Source organism: Salvelinus fontinalis, chromosome 15, assembly GCF_029448725.1.
Source record: "Salvelinus fontinalis isolate EN_2023a chromosome 15, ASM2944872v1, whole genome shotgun sequence".
NCBI lineage: Eukaryota > Metazoa > Chordata > Actinopteri > Salmoniformes > Salmonidae > Salvelinus > Salvelinus fontinalis.
This window is the reverse complement of record NC_074679.1, coordinates 9477675-9498906: the sequence shown is the minus strand read 5'-3', so window position 1 is coordinate 9498906 and position 21232 is coordinate 9477675. Positions and strand designations below refer to the sequence as shown.

Here is a 21232-nt window from a genome sequence, read left to right as displayed (position 1 = left end):
AATCTGGTTGTTCTGCTGGCCAGCTTCCATCCTGGCAGATTGGATGATATCCCCCTAAACATCACCTGTGAATCCTACAATGCCATGTAAGAGACTACTTTACACCAAACAAACGTACAAAGCACTATCTCGTAAAGTACAGATTGACAAAAGACTGCGCTAATGTCTCTCTTTCCTTTTTCTCTCAGATTTACGGGTCTCGACCAAAGTTTGGAATCTCTTCCGCCTCACCTCTCACAGGGTGTAAAGTCAAGCTTGGATGCACTGATGAAGACATTCCAACGTATGTGATAAACTGATCTTTTTCAACAACAGACACTGTATCATCTGAGCCCAGCATTTATAGAAGATTTAAACATCTCCAAAAAGGCATTCTGTTATTTTGTTTTCTCATATGCTCCGAAATCTTCCCATTGATTGAGTGACCTTATTCAAATTATCTCCCTCAAAGGTTGCTCAAGGCCTCCAGCTTTAATTGTGGTAAGTACTCTCTGAATGGGATCTTATTTCAAATAGACCTTTTGTTTACGATACGGGAAAGGCCATGCATCTGGGATCTGCATTGTGGCATTGTTCAGAAAGCCAAAGCATCTCTTTTGTTTTCTCATTTAATTTCATACTGGTAACAATATTATTTCCCTCCATATAGTGCAAAGAAACATTGGTCAATGGTAAGTTGATGCTAGCTGTGCAATTGACATTTTCTTGAATCAGATTGGCAATTTAGGATTTGTGTCTGAAGAACTATTGTTTTTATGTTCTCTTTTGCAGAGAAACAACTTTGTGCTGGATTTAACAGGTGGGTTCAGTGCTGTCTTGCACAGTGCAGGTTGTAAGACATTGAGACACACAAGGTATCATTTGTAAACTAATAATGTATTTTTCATTACCGTTTCCTACAGCACACAACTGAAGCAACAAATGTCGATTGGCAATTCCTATGAATCCCTTTGCAATTTCAACATCTCTGAATATGCCTGTTCCTCAGTAAGCTTTTTCAATTCATCACTGAATGTTGTCAGTAGCAACAGATACATTTCTCTCGTCCTCATCTTCTTTATTGATGTTACTCATGTTGATGTCACAGTTGTCTAATTTGGTTCACGTCCCTGCATTCTTTTCTTTAAGACAACTCTTCCGTCAGCGGACAACTTGGTGACGATCCTGAAATGCCAATTGTCGAGCAAAAAGACTTACTCAACAGAAATGTGGAAGCTGTTCTTCCAAAACAATGCTGCTGTTCTGGACCAGGCTCTTCTGAATTACTCCAGCATGGTATGTTGAATCCCAGAATTAAAACAAAATGTTGGCAATATGTGTGGATTTTGTCAATATACATCTGTTTATAACCTTTCCAGAACCCCAACATCAGCAGTCCAGCTATGCCACAGGTCCTTGATGCCATTGGAGATGTCAAAATCAACAACTTCATTAATGCACAGCTGACCGACGCCAGTTTCGTGGACAAGTTGTTCCAGAAGATGCTCCGTCCATTCTTGGCATCTGCATCTAGGAATTTCCTCTCCTGTCTCAGCTCAAAGAACTTCAGTTGTCAGACCTACCAAATTGTGTATGTAAAGCCATGATACCCAATGCCATCGTCAATACAATTGGTGATATGCCTACAATTGAATAAGAAGTCAAGATAACATGGGTAATGTAGGCTCTGTTCTCTTTCAGCATTGATGCTCTAAGCAGCCAATCAGCCTCCATGGACAGAGAGCAACAACAAGTGATCTTCACTCATTACATCTATCCATTCCTTTCAAGAAATGACTCATCAGGTAATAAATGGTTCTGGAAAGCACAAAAACATCCACACTTCTCTGGGCCAATCCATTGAACTCATCTGCTTAGGGGAACTTAAAGTCCATTTGTTTAACTCTGCTTTTGTTTCAGATCCCGGCTGTGTCTCAAACACCAGTGGAAGCATGGACTGGCTCCAGAGGAACGTTGGCATCTTTTCTGTATTTGCAGAACTGCAGGAGTTACAAGTACTCAATCCCGACTTCTCCAGCGTAAGTGGCCTAGGTGTTTGTCTGGATGGTTATCCCCTCATTAACATTACCGTGCCAATCACTGACATGCGCCACTTTTCTTTTTCTTTTTCTATTTGTAGATGGAATCACTGTCGCTGCTTACCCCAACCCAATTGGCACAGTTGACATTGACCTCTGGGGCATTGAATGACACAGATGACATTAAACTTGTGTTTAAGCGGCTGGAGGAAGGAGACGCTTTCAAAAATGTTGACGAGTTTCTGACGCAACTGACCGCAAAGGAAGAGGTAATGCACCTTTGAGATAAAAAAAACTGCATGATTTCATCTTGACAAATAGCAATCTCCATGTCTTCCTGTGTCTCCCTTTGTGGATAGTGAAAGACAACAAATGAGCAACGAGCAACCTATCATTCTTGTACTTTAATTTATTACCGGCAAAGCTCAATGGAATGCCGTGATGAGTTGTGCAGTGTTGAGGAACTCTGGTCATGTGTTTCAACAGATTCCTGACATCCATCCAGCCGTGAGAGATGTGATGATGAATCAGACGTTCAACATCATCAGCCTTCAATTCCCAGAGTTCGAAACGCTGGACTGGATTGCATGGTTCGAAGTAAAGCTGATTCCCATCCTCCCCAGTTTTAATGAAGTCATGCTCACCATTGCTACCTCAAACGTCAACTGCACCAACTACCAAGTCATGTGAGTAGGGGCCAACTTCCTGCTAAAATTAGCCATGGTTTCCATGACGAAAATCTATTGCAAATGTGGGGTGGAAGTGTCATGAGTGTATCTTTTCCCGTTTACAGTGTAAATGGAATGGACAGCGCTTTCCCTGAAATGACTCAGGAGAGAAGAGAAGGAATCGCAAGCGTCCTGCTGAAATACCTGAGGAAATCTGTACACCTCATCAATGGACCAGGTAGGGCTCACCAAGCAGGTTGTTGTGCTCATTGGCTTTCTGTTTGGTTGTTCATCGCCTCTGCTGGATGAAGTGTGCTTTGTTTGAAAGGAGTGAACAGTTGGCATGTTGCTTCCTTGTCTATTGAATATAACATCAATGTACTCCACTTTTCAATAATCAAAACGGCCATACATGTATTTTAGCTTGCAGGCAGGACATCCACGATGACAAAGACTGGCTTGCAATCAACCTGGGTTCATACTCCGAGTACACAACCTATTCAGATCTCAAAGAGTTCCACATCTCAGGGGTAAAACAATTGTTTGCCAGTGTTCTTTGCATGATCAAAATTGACTAGTTTGGCATTGCTCATGTGTGGAATATTGGCTATTTAGAGGGCTAATGCATTGTATTCTGTTGTCTTCTTCACTCCAGGTGGCAGTTCTAGACTCCCTCTCACCAAACCAGAAAGCTGAATTGATGCTGGACCCAAGCACTGGCGCTCTGGAGAATGAGACTCTTGTGAAGAACATTTTCATCAGCTTGCTGGAATCTCCAAGGGAAGAGCAGCTCAATGAGTTCTTTGTGACTTTTGTTGAAGTCACCAAGCAGGTGAGTACATCACTCTCTGGCTGGAATGGACCTTGTACAGTTGAGACATGGCTCTCGACAAATTCCTCTGACAAAACAATCAGGATGAATGGATGTCCTCCTAAACCATGAACCATTTATTTTCCAGGAAAACATCACTATCATCACAAACACAGCCGTAAGAGACACAATGCTGGACCTGACCTTGATGGCTCTTGCTCCCAAATTTGACGTTTTTGAGCCAAAAGACTTCCAGCTGTGGTTCCAAGTCAATCTGGTTGTTCTGCTGGCCAGCTTCCATCCTGGCAGATTGGATGATATCCCCCTAAACATCACCTGTGAATCCTACAATGCCATGTAAGAGACTACTTTACACCAAACAAACGTACAAAGCACTATCTCGTAAAGTACAGATTGACAAAAGACTGCGCTAATGTCTCTCTTTCCTTTTTCTCTCAGATTTACGGGTCTCGACCAAAGTTTGGAATCTCTTCCGCCTCACCTCTCACAGGGTGTAAAGTCAAGCTTGGATGCACTGATGAAGACATTCCAACGTATGTGATAAACTGATCTTTTTCAACAACAGACACTGTATCATCTGAGCCCAGCATTTATAGAAGATTTAAACATCTCCAAAAAGGCATTCTGTTATTTTGTTTTCTCATATGCTCCGAAATCTTCCCATTGATTGAGTGACCTTATTCAAATTATCTCCCTCAAAGGTTGCTCAAGGCCTCCAGCTTTAATTGTGGTAAGTACTCTCTGAATGGGATCTTATTTCAAATAGACCTTTTGTTTACGATACGGGAAAGGCCATGCATCTGGGATCTGCATTGTGGCATTGTTCAGAAAGCCAAAGCATCTCTTTTGTTTTCTCATTTAATTTCATACTGGTAACAATATTATTTCCCTCCATATAGTGCAAAGAAACATTGGTCAATGGTAAGTTGATGCTAGCTGTGCAATTGACATTTTCTTGAATCAGATTGGCAATTTAGGATTTGTGTCTGAAGAACTATTGTTTTTATGTTCTCTTTTGCAGAGAAACAACTTTGTGCTGGATTTAACAGGTGGGTTCAGTGCTGTCTTGCACAGTGCAGGTTGTAAGACATTGAGACACACAAGGTATCATTTGTAAACTAATAATGTATTTTTCATTACCGTTTCCTACAGCACACAACTGAAGCAACAAATGTCGATTGGCAATTCCTATGAATCCCTTTGCAATTTCAACATCTCTGAATATGCCTGTTCCTCAGTAAGCTTTTTCAATTCATCACTGAATGTTGTCAGTAGCAACAGATACATTTCTCTCGTCCTCATCTTCTTTATTGATGTTACTCATGTTGATGTCACAGTTGTCTAATTTGGTTCACGTCCCTGCATTCTTTTCTTTAAGACAACTCTTCCGTCAGCGGACAACTTGGTGACGATCCTGAAATGCCAATTGTCGAGCAAAAAGACTTACTCAACAGAAATGTGGAAGCTGTTCTTCCAAAACAATGCTGCTGTTCTGGACCAGGCTCTTCTGAATTACTCCAGCATGGTATGTTGAATCCCAGAATTAAAACAAAATGTTGGCAATATGTGTGGATTTTGTCAATATACATCTGTTTATAACCTTTCCAGAACCCCAACATCAGCAGTCCAGCTATGCCACAGGTCCTTGATGCCATTGGAGATGTCAAAATCAACAACTTCATTAATGCACAGCTGAACGACGCCAGTTTCGTGGACAAGTTGTTCCAGAAGATGCTCCGTCCATTCTTAGCATCTGCATCTAGGAATTTCCTCTCCTGTCTCAGCTCAAAGAACTTCAGTTGTCAGACCTACCAAATTGTGTATGTAAAGCCATGATACCCAATGCCATCGTCAATACAATTGGTGATATGCCTACAATTGAATAAGAAGTCAAGATAACATGGGTAACATAGGCTCTGTTCTCTTTCAGCATTGATGCTCTAAGCAGCCAATCAGCCTCCATGGACAGAGAGCAACAACAAGTGATCTTCACTCATTACATCTATCCATTCCTTTCAAGAAATGACTCATCAGGTAATAAATGGTTCTGGAAAGCACAAAAACATCCACACTTCTCTGGGCCAATCCATTGAACTCATCTGCTTAGGGGAACTTAAAGTCCATTTGTTTAACTCTGCTTTTGTTTCAGATCCCGGCTGTGTCTCAAACACCAGTGGAAGCATGGACTGGCTCCAGAGGAACGCTGGCATCTTTTCTGTATTTGCAGAACTGCAGGAGTTACAAGTACTCAATCCCGACTTCTCCAGCGTAAGTGGCCTAGGTGTTTGTCTGGATGGTTATCCCCTCATTAACATTACCGTGCCAATCACTGACATGCGCCACTTTTCTTTTTCTTTTTCTATTTGTAGATGGAATCACTGTCGCTGCTTACCCCAACCCAATTGGCACAGTTGACATTGACCTCTGGGGCATTGAATGACACAGATGACATTAAACTTGTGTTTACGCGGCTGGAGGAAGGAGACGCTTTCAAAAATGTTGACGAGTTTCTGACGCAACTGACCGCAAAGGAAGAGGTAATGCACCTTTGAGATAAAAAAAACTGCATGATTTCATCTTGACAAATAGCAATCTCCATGTCTTCCTGTGTCTCCCTTTGTGGATAGTGAAAGACAACAAATGAGCAACGAGCAACCTATCATTCTTGTACTTTAATTTATTACCGGCAAAGCTCGATGGAATGCCGTGATGAGTTGTGCAGTGTTGAGGAACTCTGGTCATGTGTTTCAACAGATTCCTGACATCCATCCAGCCGTGAGAGATGTGATGATGAATCAGACGTTCAACATCATCAGCCTTCAATTCCCAGAGTTCGAAACGCTGGACTGGATTGCATGGTTCGAAGTAAAGCTGATTCCCATCCTCCCCAGTTTTAATGAAGTCATGCTCACCATTGCTACCTCAAACGTCAACTGCACCAACTACCAAGTCATGTGAGTAGGGGCCAACTTCCTGCTAAAATTAGCCATGGTTTCCATGACGAAAATCTATTGCAAATGTGGGGTGGAAGTGTCATGAGTGTATCTTTTCCCGTTTACAGTGTAAATGGAATGGACAGCGCTTTCCCTGAAATGACTCAGGAGAGAAGAGAAGGAATCGCAAGCGTCCTGCTGAAATACCTGAGGAAATCTGTACACCTCATCAATGGACCAGGTAGGGCTCACCAAGCAGGTTGTTGTGCTCATTGGCTTTCTGTTTGGTTGTTCATCGCCTCTGCTGGATGAAGTGTGCTTTGTTTGAAAGGAGTGAACAGTTGGCATGTTGCTTCCTTGTCTATTGAATATAACATCAATGTACTCCACTTTTCAATAATCAAAACGGCCATACATGTATTTTAGCTTGCAGGCAGGACATCCACGATGACAAAGACTGGCTTGCAATCAACCTGGGTTCATACTCCGAGTACACAACCTATTCAGATCTCAAAGAGTTCCACATCTCAGGGGTAAAACAATTGTTTGCCAGTGTTCTTTGCATGATCAAAATTGACTAGTTTGGCATTGCTCATGTGTGGAATATTGGCTATTTAGAGGGCTAATGCATTGTATTCTGTTGTCTTCTTCACTCCAGGTGGCAGTTCTAGACTCCCTCTCACCAAACCAGAAAGCTGAATTGATGCTGGACCCAAGCACTGGCGCTCTGGAGAATGAGACTCTTGTGAAGAACATTTTCATCAGCTTGCTGGAATCTCCAAGGGAAGAGCAGCTCAATGAGTTCTTTGTGACTTTTGTTGAAGTCACCAAGCAGGTGAGTACATCACTCTCTGGCTGGAATGGACCTTGTACAGTTGAGACATGGCTCTCGACAAATTCCTCTGACAAAACAATCAGGATGAATGGATGTCCTCCTAAACCATGAACCATTTATTTTCCAGGAAAACATCACTATCATCACAAACACAGCCGTAAGAGACACAATGCTGGACTTGACCTTGATGGCTCTTGCTCCCAAATTTGACGTTTTTGAGCCAAAAGACTTCCAGCTGTGGTTCCAAGTCAATCTGGTTGTTCTGCTGGCCAGCTTCCATCCTGGCAGATTGGATGATATCCCCCTAAACATCACCTGTGAATCCTACAATGCCATGTAAGAGACTACTTTACACCAAACAAACGTACAAAGCACTATCTCGTAAAGTACAGATTGACAAAAGACTGCGCTAATGTCTCTCTTTCCTTTTTCTCTCAGATTTACGGGTCTCGACCAAAGTTTGGAATCTCTTCCGCCTCACCTCTCACAGGGTGTAAAGTCAAGCTTGGATGCACTGATGAAGACATTCCAACGTATGTGATAAACTGATCTTTTTCAACAACAGACACTGTATCATCTGAGCCCAGCATTTATAGAAGATTTAAACATCTCCAAAAAGGCATTCTGTTATTTTGTTTTCTCATATGCTCCGAAATCTTCCCATTGATTGAGTGACCTTATTCAAATTATCTCCCTCAAAGGTTGCTCAAGGCCTCCAGCTTTAATTGTGGTAAGTACTCTCTGAATGGGATCTTATTTCAAATAGACCTTTTGTTTACGATACGGGAAAGGCCATGCATCTGGGATCTGCATTGTGGCATTGTTCAGAAAGCCAAAGCATCTCTTTTGTTTTCTCATTTAATTTCATACTGGTAACAATATTATTTCCCTCCATATAGTGCAAAGAAACATTGGTCAATGGTAAGTTGATGCTAGCTGTGCAATTGACATTTTCTTGAATCAGATTGGCAATTTAGGATTTGTGTCTGAAGAACTATTGTTTTTATGTTCTCTTTTGCAGAGAAACAACTTTGTGCTGGATTTAACAGGTGGGTTCAGTGCTGTCTTGCACAGTGCAGGTTGTAAGACATTGAGACACACAAGGTATCATTTGTAAACTAATAATGTATTTTTCATTACCGTTTCCTACAGCACACAACTGAAGCAACAAATGTCGATTGGCAATTCCTATGAATCCCTTTGCAATTTCAACATCTCTGAATATGCCTGTTCCTCAGTAAGCTTTTTCAATTCATCACTGAATGTTGTCAGTAGCAACAGATACATTTCTCTCGTCCTCATCTTCTTTATTGATGTTACTCATGTTGATGTCACAGTTGTCTAATTTGGTTCACGTCCCTGCATTCTTTTCTTTAAGACAACTCTTCCGTCAGCGGACAACTTGGTGACGATCCTGAAATGCCAATTGTCGAGCAAAAAGACTTACTCAACAGAAATGTGGAAGCTGTTCTTCCAAAACAATGCTGCTGTTCTGGACCAGGCTCTTCTGAATTACTCCAGCATGGTATGTTGAATCCCAGAATTAAAACAAAATGTTGGCAATATGTGTGGATTTTGTCAATATACATCTGTTTATAACCTTTCCAGAACCCCAACATCAGCAGTCCAGCTATGCCACAGGTCCTTGATGCCATTGGAGATGTCAAAATCAACAACTTCATTAATGCACAGCTGAACGACGCCAGTTTCGTGGACAAGTTGTTCCAGAAGATGCTCCGTCCATTCTTAGCATCTGCATCTAGGAATTTCCTCTCCTGTCTCAGCTCAAAGAACTTCAGTTGTCAGACCTACCAAATTGTGTATGTAAAGCCATGATACCCAATGCCATCGTCAATACAATTGGTGATATGCCTACAATTGAATAAGAAGTCAAGATAACATGGGTAACATAGGCTCTGTTCTCTTTCAGCATTGATGCTCTAAGCAGCCAATCAGCCTCCACGGACAGAGAGCAACAACAAGTGATCTTCACTCATTACATCTATCCATTCCTTTCAAGAAATGACTCATCAGGTAATAAATGGTTCTGGAAAGCACAAAAACATCCACACTTCTCTGGGCCAATCCATTGAACTCATCTGCTTAGGGGAACTTAAAGTCCATTTGTTTAACTCTGCTTTTGTTTCAGATCCCGGCTGTGTCTCAAACACCAGTGGAAGCATGGACTGGCTCCAGAGGAACGTTGGCATCTTTTCTGTTTTTGCAGAACTGCAGGAGTTACAAGTCCTCAATCCTGACTTCTCCAGCGTAAGTGGCCTAGGTGTTTGTCTGGATGGTTATCCCCTCATTAACATTACCGTGCCAATCACTGACATGCGCCACTTTTCTTTTTCTTTTTCTATTTGTAGATGGAATCACTGTCGCTGCTTACCCCAACCCAATTGGCACAGTTGACATTGACCTCTGGGGCATTGAATGACACAGATGACATTAAACTTGTGTTTAAGCGGCTGGAGGAAGGAGACGCTTTCAAAAATGTTGACGAGTTTCTGACGCAACTGACCGCAAAGGAAGAGGTAATGCACCTTTGAGATAAAAAAAACTGCATGATTTCATCTTGACAAATAGCAATCTCCATGTCTTCCTGTGTCTCCCTTTGTGGATAGTGAAAGACAACAAATGAGCAACGAGCAACCTATCATTCTTGTACTTTCATTTATTACCGGCAAAGCTCGATGGAATGCCGTGATGAGTTGTGCAGTGTTGAGGAACTCTGGTCATGTGTTTCAACAGATTCCTGACATCCATCCAGCCGTGAGAGATGTGATGATGAATCAGACGTTCAACATCATCAGCCTTCAATTCCCAGAGTTCGAAACGCTGGACTGGATTGCATGGTTTGAAGTAAAGCTGATTCCCATCCTCCCCAGTTTTAATGAAGTCATGCTCACCATTGCTACCTCAAACGTCAACTGCACCAACTACCAAGTCATGTGAGTAGGGGCCAACTTCCTGCTAAAATTAGCCATGGTTTCCATGACGAAAATCTATTGCAAATGTGGGGTGGAAGTGTCATGAGTGTATCTTTTCCCGTTTACAGTGTAAATGGAATGGACAGCGCTTTCCCTGAAATGACTCAGGAGAGAAGAGAAGGAATCGCAAGCGTCCTGCTGAAATACCTGAGGAAATCTGTCCACCTCATCAATGGACCAGGTAGGGCTCACCAAGCAGGTTGTTGTGCTCATTGGCTTTCTGTTTGGTTGTTCATCGCCTCTGCTGGATGAAGTGTGCTTTGTTTGAAAGGAGTGAACAGTTGGCATGTTGCTTCCTTGTCTATTGAATATAACATCAATGTACTCCACTTTTCAATAATCAAAACGGCCATACATGTATTTTAGCTTGCAGGCAGGACATCCACGATGACAAAGACTGGCTTGCAATCAACCTGGGTTCATACTCCGAGTACACAACCTATTCAGATCTCAAAGAGTTCCACATCTCAGGGGTAAAACAATTGTTTGCCAGTGTTCTTTGCATGATCAAAATTGACTAGTTTGGCATTGCTCATGTGTGGAATATTGGCTATTTAGAGGGCTAATGCATTGTATTCTGTTGTCTTCTTCACTCCAGGTGGCAGTTCTAGACTCCCTCTCACCAAACCAGAAAGCTGAATTGATGCTGGACCCAAGCACTGGCGCTCTGGAGAATGAGACTCTTGTGAAGAACATTTTCATCAGCTTGCTGGAATCTCCAAGGGAAGAGCAGCTCAATGAGTTCTTTGTGACTTTTGTTGAAGTCACCAAGCAGGTGAGTACATCACTCTCTGGCTGGAATGGACCTTGTACAGTTGAGACATGGCTCTCGACAAATTCACCTGACAAAACAATCAGGATGAATGGATGTCCTCCTAAACCATGAACCATTTATTTTCCAGGAAAACATCACTATCATCACAAACACAGCCGTAAGAGACACAATGCTGGACCTGACCTTGATGGCTCTTGCTCCCAAATTTGACGTTTTTGAGCCAAAAGACTTCCAGCTGTGGTTCCAAGTCAATCTGGTTGTTCTGCTGGCCAGCTTCCATCCTGGCAGATTGGATGATATCCCCCTAAACATCACCTGTGAATCCTACAATGCCATGTAAGAGACTACTTTACACCAAACAAACGTACAAAGCACTATCTCGTAAAGTACAGATTGACAAAAGACTGCGCTAATGTCTCTCTTTCCTTTTTCTCTCAGATTTACGGGTCTCGACCAAAGTTTGGAATCTCTTCCGCCTCACCTCTCACAGGGTGTAAAGTCAAGCTTGGATGCACTGATGAAGACATTCCAACGTATGTGATAAACTGATCTTTTTCAACAACAGACACTGTATCATCTGAGCCCAGCATTTATAGAAGATTTAAACATCTCCAAAAAGGCATTCTGTTATTTTGTTTTCTCATATGCTCCGAAATCTTCCCATTGATTGAGTGACCTTATTCAAATTATCTCCCTCAAAGGTTGCTCAAGGCCTCCAGCTTTAATTGTGGTAAGTACTCTCTGAATGGGATCTTATTTCAAATAGACCATTTGTTTACGATACGGGAAAGGCCATGCATCTGGGATCTGCATTGTGGCATTGTTCAGAAAGCCAAAGCATCTCTTTTGTTTTCTCATTTAATTTCATACTGGTAACAATATTATTTCCCTCCATATAGTGCAAAGAAACATTGGTCAATGGTAAGTTGATGCTAGCTGTGCAATTGACATTTTCTTGAATCAGATTGGCAATTTAGGCTTTGTGTCTGAAGAACTATTGTTTTTATGTTCTCTTTTGCAGAGAAACAACTTTGTGCTGGATTTAACAGGTGGGTTCAGTGCTGTCTTGCACAGTGCAGGTTGTAAGACATTGAGACACACAAGGTATCATTTGTAAACTAATAATGTATTTTTCATTACCGTTTCCTACAGCACACAACTGAAGCAACAAATGTCGATAGGCAATTCCTATGAATCCCTTTGCAATTTCAACATCTCTGAATATGCCTGTTCCTCAGTAAGCTTTTTCAATTCATCACTGAATGTTGTCAGTAGCAACAGATACATTTCTCTCTTCCTCATCTTCTTTATTGATGTTACTCATGTTGATGTCACAGTTGTCTAATTTGGTTCACGTCCCTGCATTCTTTTCTTTAAGACAACTCTTCCGTCAGCGGACAACTTGGTGACGATCCTGAAATGCCAATTGTCGAGCAAAAAGACTTACTCAACAGAAATGTGGAAGCTGTTCTTCCAAAACAATGCTGCTGTTCTGGACCAGGCTCTTCTGAATTACTCCAGCATGGTATGTTGAATCCCAGAATTAAAACAAAATGTTGGCAATATGTGTGGATTTTGTCAATATACATCTGTTTATAACCTTTCCAGAACCCCAACATCAGCAGTCCAGCTATGCCACAGGTCCTTGATGCCATTGGAGATGTCAAAATCAACAACTTCATTAATGCACAGCTGAACGACGCCAGTTTCGTGGACAAGTTGTTCCAGAAGATGCTCCGTCCATTCTTAGCATCTGCATCTAGGAATTTCCTCTCCTGTCTCAGCTCAAAGAACTTCAGTTGTCAGACCTACCAAATTGTGTATGTAAAGCCATGATACCCAATGCCATCGTCAATACAATTGGTGATATGCCTACAATTGAATAAGAAGTCAAGATAACATGGGTAACATAGGCTCTGTTCTCTTTCAGCATTGATGCTCTAAGCAGCCAATCAGCCTCCACGGACAGAGAGCAACAACAAGTGATCTTCACTCATTACATCTATCCATTCCTTTCAAGAAATGACTCATCAGGTAATAAATGGTTCTGGAAAGCACAAAAACATCCACACTTCTCTGGGCCAATCCATTGAACTCATCTGCTTAGGGGAACTTAAAGTCCATTTGTTTAACTCTGCTTTTGTTTCAGATCCCGGCTGTGTCTCAAACACCAGTGGAAGCATGGACTGGCTCCAGAGGAACGTTGGCATCTTTTCTGTTTTTGCAGAACTGCAGGAGTTACAAGTCCTCAATCCTGACTTCTCCAGCGTAAGTGGCCTAGGTGTTTGTCTGGATGGTTATCCCCTCATTAACATTACCGTGCCAATCACTGACATGCGCCACTTTTCTTTTTCTTTTTCTATTTGTAGATGGAATCACTGTCGCTGCTTACCCCAACCCAATTGGCACAGTTGACATTGACCTCTGGGGCATTGAATGACACAGATGACATTAAACTTGTGTTTAAGCGGCTGGAGGAAGGAGACGCTTTCAAAAATGTTGACGAGTTTCTGACGCAACTGACCGCAAAGGAAGAGGTAATGCACCTTTGAGATAAAAAAAACTGCATGATTTCATCTTGACAAATAGCAATCTCCATGTCTTCCTGTGTCTCCCTTTGTGGATAGTGAAAGACAACAAATGAGCAACGAGCAACCTATCATTCTTGTACTTTCATTTATTACCGGCAAAGCTCGATGGAATGCCGTGATGAGTTGTGCAGTGTTGAGGAACTCTGGTCATGTGTTTCAACAGATTCCTGACATCCATCCAGCCGTGAGAGATGTGATGATGAATCAGACGTTCAACATCATCAGCCTTCAATTCCCAGAGTTCGAAACGCTGGACTGGATTGCATGGTTCGAAGTAAAGCTGATTCCCATCCTCCCCAGTTTTAATGAAGTCATGCTCACCATTGCTACCTCAAACGTCAACTGCACCAACTACCAAGTCATGTGAGTAGGGGCCAACTTCCTGCTAAAATTAGCCATGGTTTCCATGACGAAAATCTATTGCAAATGTGGGGTGGAAGTGTCATGAGTGTATCTTTTCCCGTTTACAGTGTAAATGGAATGGACAGCGCTTTCCCTGAAATGACTCAGGAGAGAAGAGAAGGAATCGCAAGCGTCCTGCTGAAATACCTGAGGAAATCTGTCCACCTCATCAATGGACCAGGTAGGGCTCACCAAGCAGGTTGTTGTGCTCATTGGCTTTCTGTTTGGTTGTTCATCGCCTCTGCTGGATGAAGTGTGCTTTGTTTGAAAGGAGTGAACAGTTGGCATGTTGCTTCCTTGTCTATTGAATATAACATCAATGTACTCCACTTTTCAATAATCAAAACGGCCATACATGTATTTTAGCTTGCAGGCAGGACATCCACGATGACAAAGACTGGCTTGCAATCAACCTGGGTTCATACTCCGAGTACACAACCTATTCAGATCTCAAAGAGTTCCACATCTCAGGGGTAAAACAATTGTTTGCCAGTGTTCTTTGCATGATCAAAATTGACTAGTTTGGCATTGCTCATGTGTGGAATATTGGCTATTTAGAGGGCTAATGCATTGTATTCTGTTGTCTTCTTCACTCCAGGTGGCAGTTCTAGACTCCCTCTCACCAAACCAGAAAGCTGAATTGATGCTGGACCCAAGCACTGGCGCTCTGGAGAATGAGACTCTTGTGAAGAACATTTTCATCAGCTTGCTGGAATCTCCAAGGGAAGAGCAGCTCAATGAGTTCTTTGTGACTTTTGTTGAAGTCACCAAGCAGGTGAGTACATCACTCTCTGGCTGGAATGGACCTTGTACAGTTGAGACATGGCTCTCGACAAATTCACCTGACAAAACAATCAGGATGAATGGATGTCCTCCTAAACCATGAACCATTTATTTTCCAGGAAAACATCACTATCATCACAAACACAGCCGTAAGAGACACAATGCTGGACCTGACCTTGATGGCTCTTGCTCCCAAATTTGACGTTTTTGAGCCAAAAGACTTCCAGCTGTGGTTCCAAGTCAATCTGGTTGTTCTGCTGGCCAGCTTCCATCCTGGCAGATTGGATGATATCCCCCTAAACATCACCTGTGAATCCTACAATGCCATGTAAGAGACTACTTTACACCAAACAAACGTACAAAGCACTATCTCGTAAAGTACAGATTGACAAAAGACTGCGCTAATGTCTCTCTTTCCTTTTTCTCTCAGATTTACGGGTCTCGACCAAAGTTTGGAATCTCTTCCGCCTCACCTCTCACAGGGTGTAAAGTCAAGCTTGGATGCACTGATGAAGACATTCCAACGTATGTGATAAACTGATCTTTTTCAACAACAGACACTGTATCATCTGAGCCCAGCATTTATAGAAGATTTAAACATCTCCAAAAAGGCATTCTGTTATTTTGTTTTCTCATATGCTCCGAAATCTTCCCATTGATTGAGTGACCTTATTCAAATTATCTCCCTCAAAGGTTGCTCAAGGCCTCCAGCTTTAATTGTGGTAAGTACTCTCTGAATGGGATCTTATTTCAAATAGACCTTTTGTTTACGATACGGGAAAGGCCATGCATCTGGGATCTGCATTGTGGCATTGTTCAGAAAGCCAAAGCATCTCTTTTGTTTTCTCATTTAATTTCATACTGGTAACAATATTATTTCCCTCCATATAGTGCAAAGAAACATTGGTCAATGGTAAGTTGATGCTAGCTGTGCAATTGACATTTTCTTGAATCAGATTGGCAATTTAGGATTTGTGTCTGAAGAACTATTGTTTTTATGTTCTCTTTTGCAGAGAAACAACTTTGTGCTGGATTTAACAGGTGGGTTCAGTGCTGTCTTGCACAGTGCAGGTTGTAAGACATTGAGACACACAAGGTATCATTTGTAAACTAATAATGTATTTTTCATTACCGTTTCCTACAGCACACAACTGAAGCAACAAATGTCGATAGGCAATTCCTATGAATCCCTTTGCAATTTCAACATCTCTGAATATGCCTGTTCCTCAGTAAGCTTTTTCAATTCATCACTGAATGTTGTCAGTAGCAACAGATACATTTCTCTCGTCCTCATCTTCTTTATTGATGTTACTCATGTTGATGTCACAGTTGTCTAATTTGGTTCACGTCCCTGCATTCTTTTCTTTAAGACAACTCTTCCGTCAGCGGACAACTTGGTGACGATCCTGAAATGCCAATTGTCGAGCAAAAAGACTTACTCAACAGAAATGTGGAAGCTGTTCTTCCAAAACAATGCTGCTGTTCTGGACCAGGCTCTTCTGAATTACTCCAGCATGGTATGTTGAATCCCAGAATTAAAACAAAATGTTGGCAATATGTGTGGATTTTGTCAATATACATCTGTTTATAACCTTTCCAGAACCCCAACATCAGCAGTCCAGCTATGCCACAGGTCCTTGATGCCATTGGAGATGTCAAAATCAACAACTTCATTAATGCACAGCTGAACGACGCCAGTTTCGTGGACAAGTTGTTCCAGAAGATGCTCCGTCCATTCTTAGCATCTGCATCTAGGAATTTCCTCTCCTGTCTCAGCTCAAAGAACTTCAGTTGTCAGACCTACCAAATTGTGTATGTAAAGCCATGATACCCAATGCCATCGTCAATACAATTGGTGATATGCCTACAATTGAATAAGAAGTCAAGATAACATGGGTAACATAGGCTCTGTTCTCTTTCAGCATTGATGCTCTAAGCAGCCAATCAGCCTCCACGGACAGAGAGCAACAACAAGTGATCTTCACTCATTACATCTATCCATTCCTTTCAAGAAATGACTCATCAGGTAATAAATGGTTCTGGAAAGCACAAAAACATCCACACTTCTCTGGGCCAATCCATTGAACTCATCTGCTTAGGGGAACTTAAAGTCCATTTGTTTAACTTTGCTTTTGTTTCAGATCCCGGCTGTGTCTCAAACACCAGTGGAAGCATGGACTGGCTCCAGAGGAACGTTGGCATCTTTTCTGTTTTTGCAGAACTGCAGGAGTTACAAGTACTCAATCCCGACTTCTCCAGCGTAAGTGGCCTAGGTGTTTGTCTGGATGGTTATCCCCTCATTAACATTACCGTGCCAATCACTGACATGCGCCACTTTTCTTTTTCTATTTGTAGATGGAATCACTGTCGCTGCTTACCCCAACCCAATTGGCACAGTTGACATTGACCTCTGGGGCATTGAATGACACAGATGACATTAAACTTGTGTTTAAGCGGCTGGAGGAAGGAGACGCTTTCAAAAATGTTAACGAGTTTCTGACGCAACTGACCGCAAAGGAAGAGGTAATGCACCTTTGAGATAAAAAAAACTGCATGATTTCATCTTGACAAATAGCAATCTCCATGTCTTCCTGTGTCTCCCTTTGTGGATAGTGAAAGACAACAAATGAACAACGAGCAACCTATCATTCTTGTACTTTAATTTATTACCGGCAAAGCTCGATGGAATGCCGTGATGAGTTGTGCAGTGTTGAGGAACTCTGGTCATGTGTTTCAACAGATTCCTGACATCCATCCAGCCGTGAGAGATGTGATGATGAATCAGACGTTCAACATCATCAGCCTTCAATTCCCAGAGTTCGAAACGCTGGACTGGATTGCATGGTTCGAAGTAAAGCTGATTCCCATCCTCCCCAGTTTTAATGAAGTCATGCTCACCATTGCTACCTCAAACGTCAACTGCACCAACTACCAAGTCATGTGAGTAGGGGCCAACTTCCTGCTAAAATTAGCCATGGTTTCCATGACGAAAATCTATTGCAAATGTGGGGTGGAAGTGTCATGAGTGTATCTTTTCCCGTTTACAGTGTAAATGGAATGGACAGCGCTTTCCCTGAAATGACTCAGGAGAGAAGAGAAGGAATCGCAAGCGTCCTGCTGAAATACCTGAGGAAATCTGTACACCTCATCAATGGACCAGGTAGGGCTCACCAAGCAGGTTGTTGTGCTCATTGGCTTTCTGTTTGGTTGTTCATCGCCTCTGCTGGATGAAGTGTGCTTTGTTTGAAAGGAGTGAACAGTTGGCATGTTGCTTCCTTGTCTATTGAATATAACATCAATGTACTCCACTTTTAAATAATCAAAACGGCCATACATGTCTTTTAGCTTGCAGGCAGGACATCCACGATGACAAAGACTGGCTTGCAATCAACCTGGGTTCATACTCCGAGTACACAACCTATTCAGATCTCAAAGAGTTCCACATCTCAGGGGTAAAACAATTGTTTGCCAGTGTTCTTTGCATGATCAAAATTGACTAGTTTGGCATTGCTCATGTGTGGAATATTGGCTATTTAGAGGGCTAATGCATTGTATTCTGTTGTCTTCTTCACTCCAGGTGGCAGTTCTAGACTCCCTCTCACCAAACCAGAAAGCTGAATTGATGCTGGACCCAAGCACTGGCGCTCTGGAGAATGAGACTCTTGTGAAGAACATTTTCATCAGCTTGCTGGAATCTCCAAGGGAAGAGCAGCTCAATGAGTTCTTTGTGACTTTTGTTGAAGTCACCAAGCAGGTGAGTACATCACTCTCTGGCTGGAATGGACCTTGTACAGTTGAGACATGGCTCTCGACAAATTCCTCTGACAAAACAATCAGGATGAATGGATGTCCTCCTAAACCATGAACCATTTATTTTCCAGGAAAACATCACTATCATCACAAACACAGCCGTAAGAGACACAATGCTGGACCTGACCTTGATGGCTCTTGCTCCCAAATTTGACGTTTTTGAGCCAAAAGACTTCCAGCTGTGGTTCCAAGTCAATCTGGTTGTTCTGCTGGCCAGCTTCCATCCTGGCAGATTGGATGATATCCCCCTAAACATCACCTGTGAATCCTACAATGCCATGTAAGAGACTACTTTACACCAAACAAACGTACAAAGCACTATCTCGTAAAGTACAGATTGACAAAAGACTGCGCTAATGTCTCTCTTTCCTTTTTCTCTCAGATTTACGGGTCTCGACCAAAGTTTGGAATCTCTTCCGCCTCACCTCTCACAGGGTGTAAAGTCAAGCTTGGATGCACTGATGAAGACATTCCAACGTATGTGATAAACTGATCTTTTTCAACAACAGACACTGTATCATCTGAGCCCAGCATTTATAGAAGATTTAAACATCTCCAAAAAGGCATTCTGTTATTTTGTTTTCTCATATGCTCCGAAATCTTCCCATTGATTGAGTGACCTTATTCAAATTATCTCCCTCAAAGGTTGCTCAAGGCCTCCAGCTTTAATTGTGGTAAGTACTCTCTGAATGGGATCTTATTTCAAATAGACCTTTTGTTTACGATACGGGAAAGGCCATGCATCTGGGATCTGCATTGTGGCATTGTTCAGAAAGCCAAAGCATCTCTTTTGTTTTCTCATTTAATTTCACACTGGTAACAATATTATTTCCCCCCATATAGTGCAAAGAAACATTGGTCAATGGTAAGTTGATGCTAGCTGTGCAATTGACATTTTCTTGAATCAGATTGGCAATTTAGGCTTTGTGTCTGAAGAACTATTGTTTTTATGTTCTCTTTTGCAGAGAAACAACTTTGTGCTGGATTTAACAGGTGGGTTCAGTGCTGTCTTGCACAGTGCAGGTTGTAAGACATTGAGACACACAAGGTATCATTTGTAAACTAATAATGTATTTTTATTACCGTTTCCTACAGCACACAACTGAAGCAACAAATGTCGATTGGCAATTCCTATGAATCCCTTTGCAATTTCAACATCTCTGAATATGCCTGTTCCTCAGTAAGCTTTTTCAATTCATCACTGAATGTTGTCAGTAGCAACAGATACATTTCTCTCGTCCTCATCTTCTTTATTGATGTTACTCATGTTGATGTCACAGTTGTCTAATTTGGTTCACGTCCCTGCATTCTTTTCTTTAAGACAACTCTTCCGTCAGCGGACAACTTGGTGACGATCCTGAAATGCCAATTGTCGAGCAAAAAGACTTACTCAACAGAAATGTGGAAGCTGTTCTTCCAAAACAATGCTGCTGTTCTGGACCAGGCTCTTCTGAATTACTCCAGCATGGTATGTTGAATCCCAGAATTAAAACAAAATGTTGGCAATATGTGTGGATTTTGTCAATATACATCTGTTTATAACCTTTCCAGAACCCCAACATCAGCAGTCCAGCTATGCCACAGGTCCTTGATGCCATTGGAGATGTCAAAATCAACAACTTCATTAATGCACAGCTGAACGACGCCAGTTTCGTGGACAAGTTGTTCCAGAAGATGCTCCGTCCATTCTTGGCATCTGCATCTAGGAATTTCCTCTCCTGTCTCAGCTCAAAGAACTTCAGTTGTCAGACCTACCAAATTGTGTATGTAAAGCCATGATACCCAATGCCATCGTCAATACAATTGGTGATATGCCTACAATTGAATAAGAAGTCAAGATAACATGGGTAACATAGGCTCTGTTCTCTTTCAGCATTGATGCTCTAAGCAGCCAATCAGCCTCCATGGACAGAGAGCAACAACAAGTGATCTTCACTCATTACATCTATCCATTCCTTTCAAGAAATGACTCATCAGGTAATAAATGGTTCTGGAAAGCACAAAAACATCCACACTTCTCTGGGCCAATCCATTGAACTCATCTGCTTAGGGGAACTTAAAGTCCATTTGTTTAACTCTGCTTTTGTTTCAGATCCCGGCTGTGTCTCAAACACCAGTGGAAGCATGGACTGGCTCCAGAGGAACGTTGGCATCTTTTCTGTTTTTGCAGAACTGCAGGAGTTACAAGTCCTCAATCCTGACTTCTCCAGCGTAAGTGGCCTAGGTGTTTGTCTGGATGGTTATCCCCCCATTAACATTACCGTGCCAATCACTGACATGCGCCACTTTTCTTTTTCTATTTGTAGATGGAATCACTGTCGCTGCTTACCCCAACCCAATTGGCACAGTTGACATTGACCTCTGGGGCATTGAATGACACAGATGACATTAAACTTGTGTTTAAGTGGCTGGAGGAAGGAGACGCTTTCAAAAATGTTGACGAGTTTCTGACGCAACTGACCGCAAAGGAAGAGGTAATGCACCTTTGAGATAAAAAAAAACTGCATGATTTCATCTTGACAAATAGCAATCTCCATGTCTTCCTGTGTCTCCCTTTGTGGATAGTGAAAGACAACAAATGAGCAACGAGCA

General features: G+C 42.0%; 1 protein-coding gene and 3 long non-coding RNA genes across 4 annotated transcripts in view; all 4 read left to right on the top strand.

Annotated features, from left to right (window-relative positions):
- Window positions 1-5268: 5268 nt before the first annotated feature.
- LOC129812134 (uncharacterized) lies at window positions 5269-5720 on the top strand. Its single transcript, XR_008752989.1, has 3 exons — window positions 5269-5338; window positions 5449-5552; window positions 5668-5720. It is a non-coding gene; the product is annotated as an uncharacterized LOC129812134 (long non-coding RNA).
- A 6514-nt stretch (window positions 5721-12234) lies between these two features.
- LOC129812133 (uncharacterized) lies at window positions 12235-12787 on the top strand. Its single transcript, XR_008752988.1, has 3 exons — window positions 12235-12291; window positions 12433-12579; window positions 12663-12787. It is a non-coding gene; the product is annotated as an uncharacterized LOC129812133 (long non-coding RNA).
- A 3215-nt stretch (window positions 12788-16002) lies between these two features.
- Window positions 16003-16554, top strand: LOC129812132 (uncharacterized). Its single transcript, XR_008752987.1, has 3 exons — window positions 16003-16059; window positions 16201-16347; window positions 16431-16554. It is a non-coding gene; the product is annotated as an uncharacterized LOC129812132 (long non-coding RNA).
- A 971-nt stretch (window positions 16555-17525) lies between these two features.
- Window positions 17526-21232, top strand: part of mslna (mesothelin a) — a 37660-nt gene continuing 33953 nt past the window's right edge. Inside the window, exons 1-15 of the mRNA XM_055862387.1 lie at window positions 17526-17770; window positions 17878-17990; window positions 18176-18282; window positions 18408-18584; window positions 18712-18920; window positions 19023-19117; window positions 19286-19314; window positions 19484-19505; window positions 19606-19633; window positions 19736-19820; window positions 19962-20108; window positions 20192-20403; window positions 20514-20617; window positions 20733-20851; window positions 20947-21114. Of these exons, the coding sequence (XP_055718362.1) occupies window positions 17526-17770; window positions 17878-17990; window positions 18176-18282; window positions 18408-18584; window positions 18712-18920; window positions 19023-19117; window positions 19286-19314; window positions 19484-19505; window positions 19606-19633; window positions 19736-19820; window positions 19962-20108; window positions 20192-20403; window positions 20514-20617; window positions 20733-20851; window positions 20947-21114 (1860 nt within the window). The remainder of the gene's footprint in view (window positions 17771-17877; window positions 17991-18175; window positions 18283-18407; window positions 18585-18711; window positions 18921-19022; window positions 19118-19285; window positions 19315-19483; window positions 19506-19605; window positions 19634-19735; window positions 19821-19961; window positions 20109-20191; window positions 20404-20513; window positions 20618-20732; window positions 20852-20946; window positions 21115-21232) is intronic.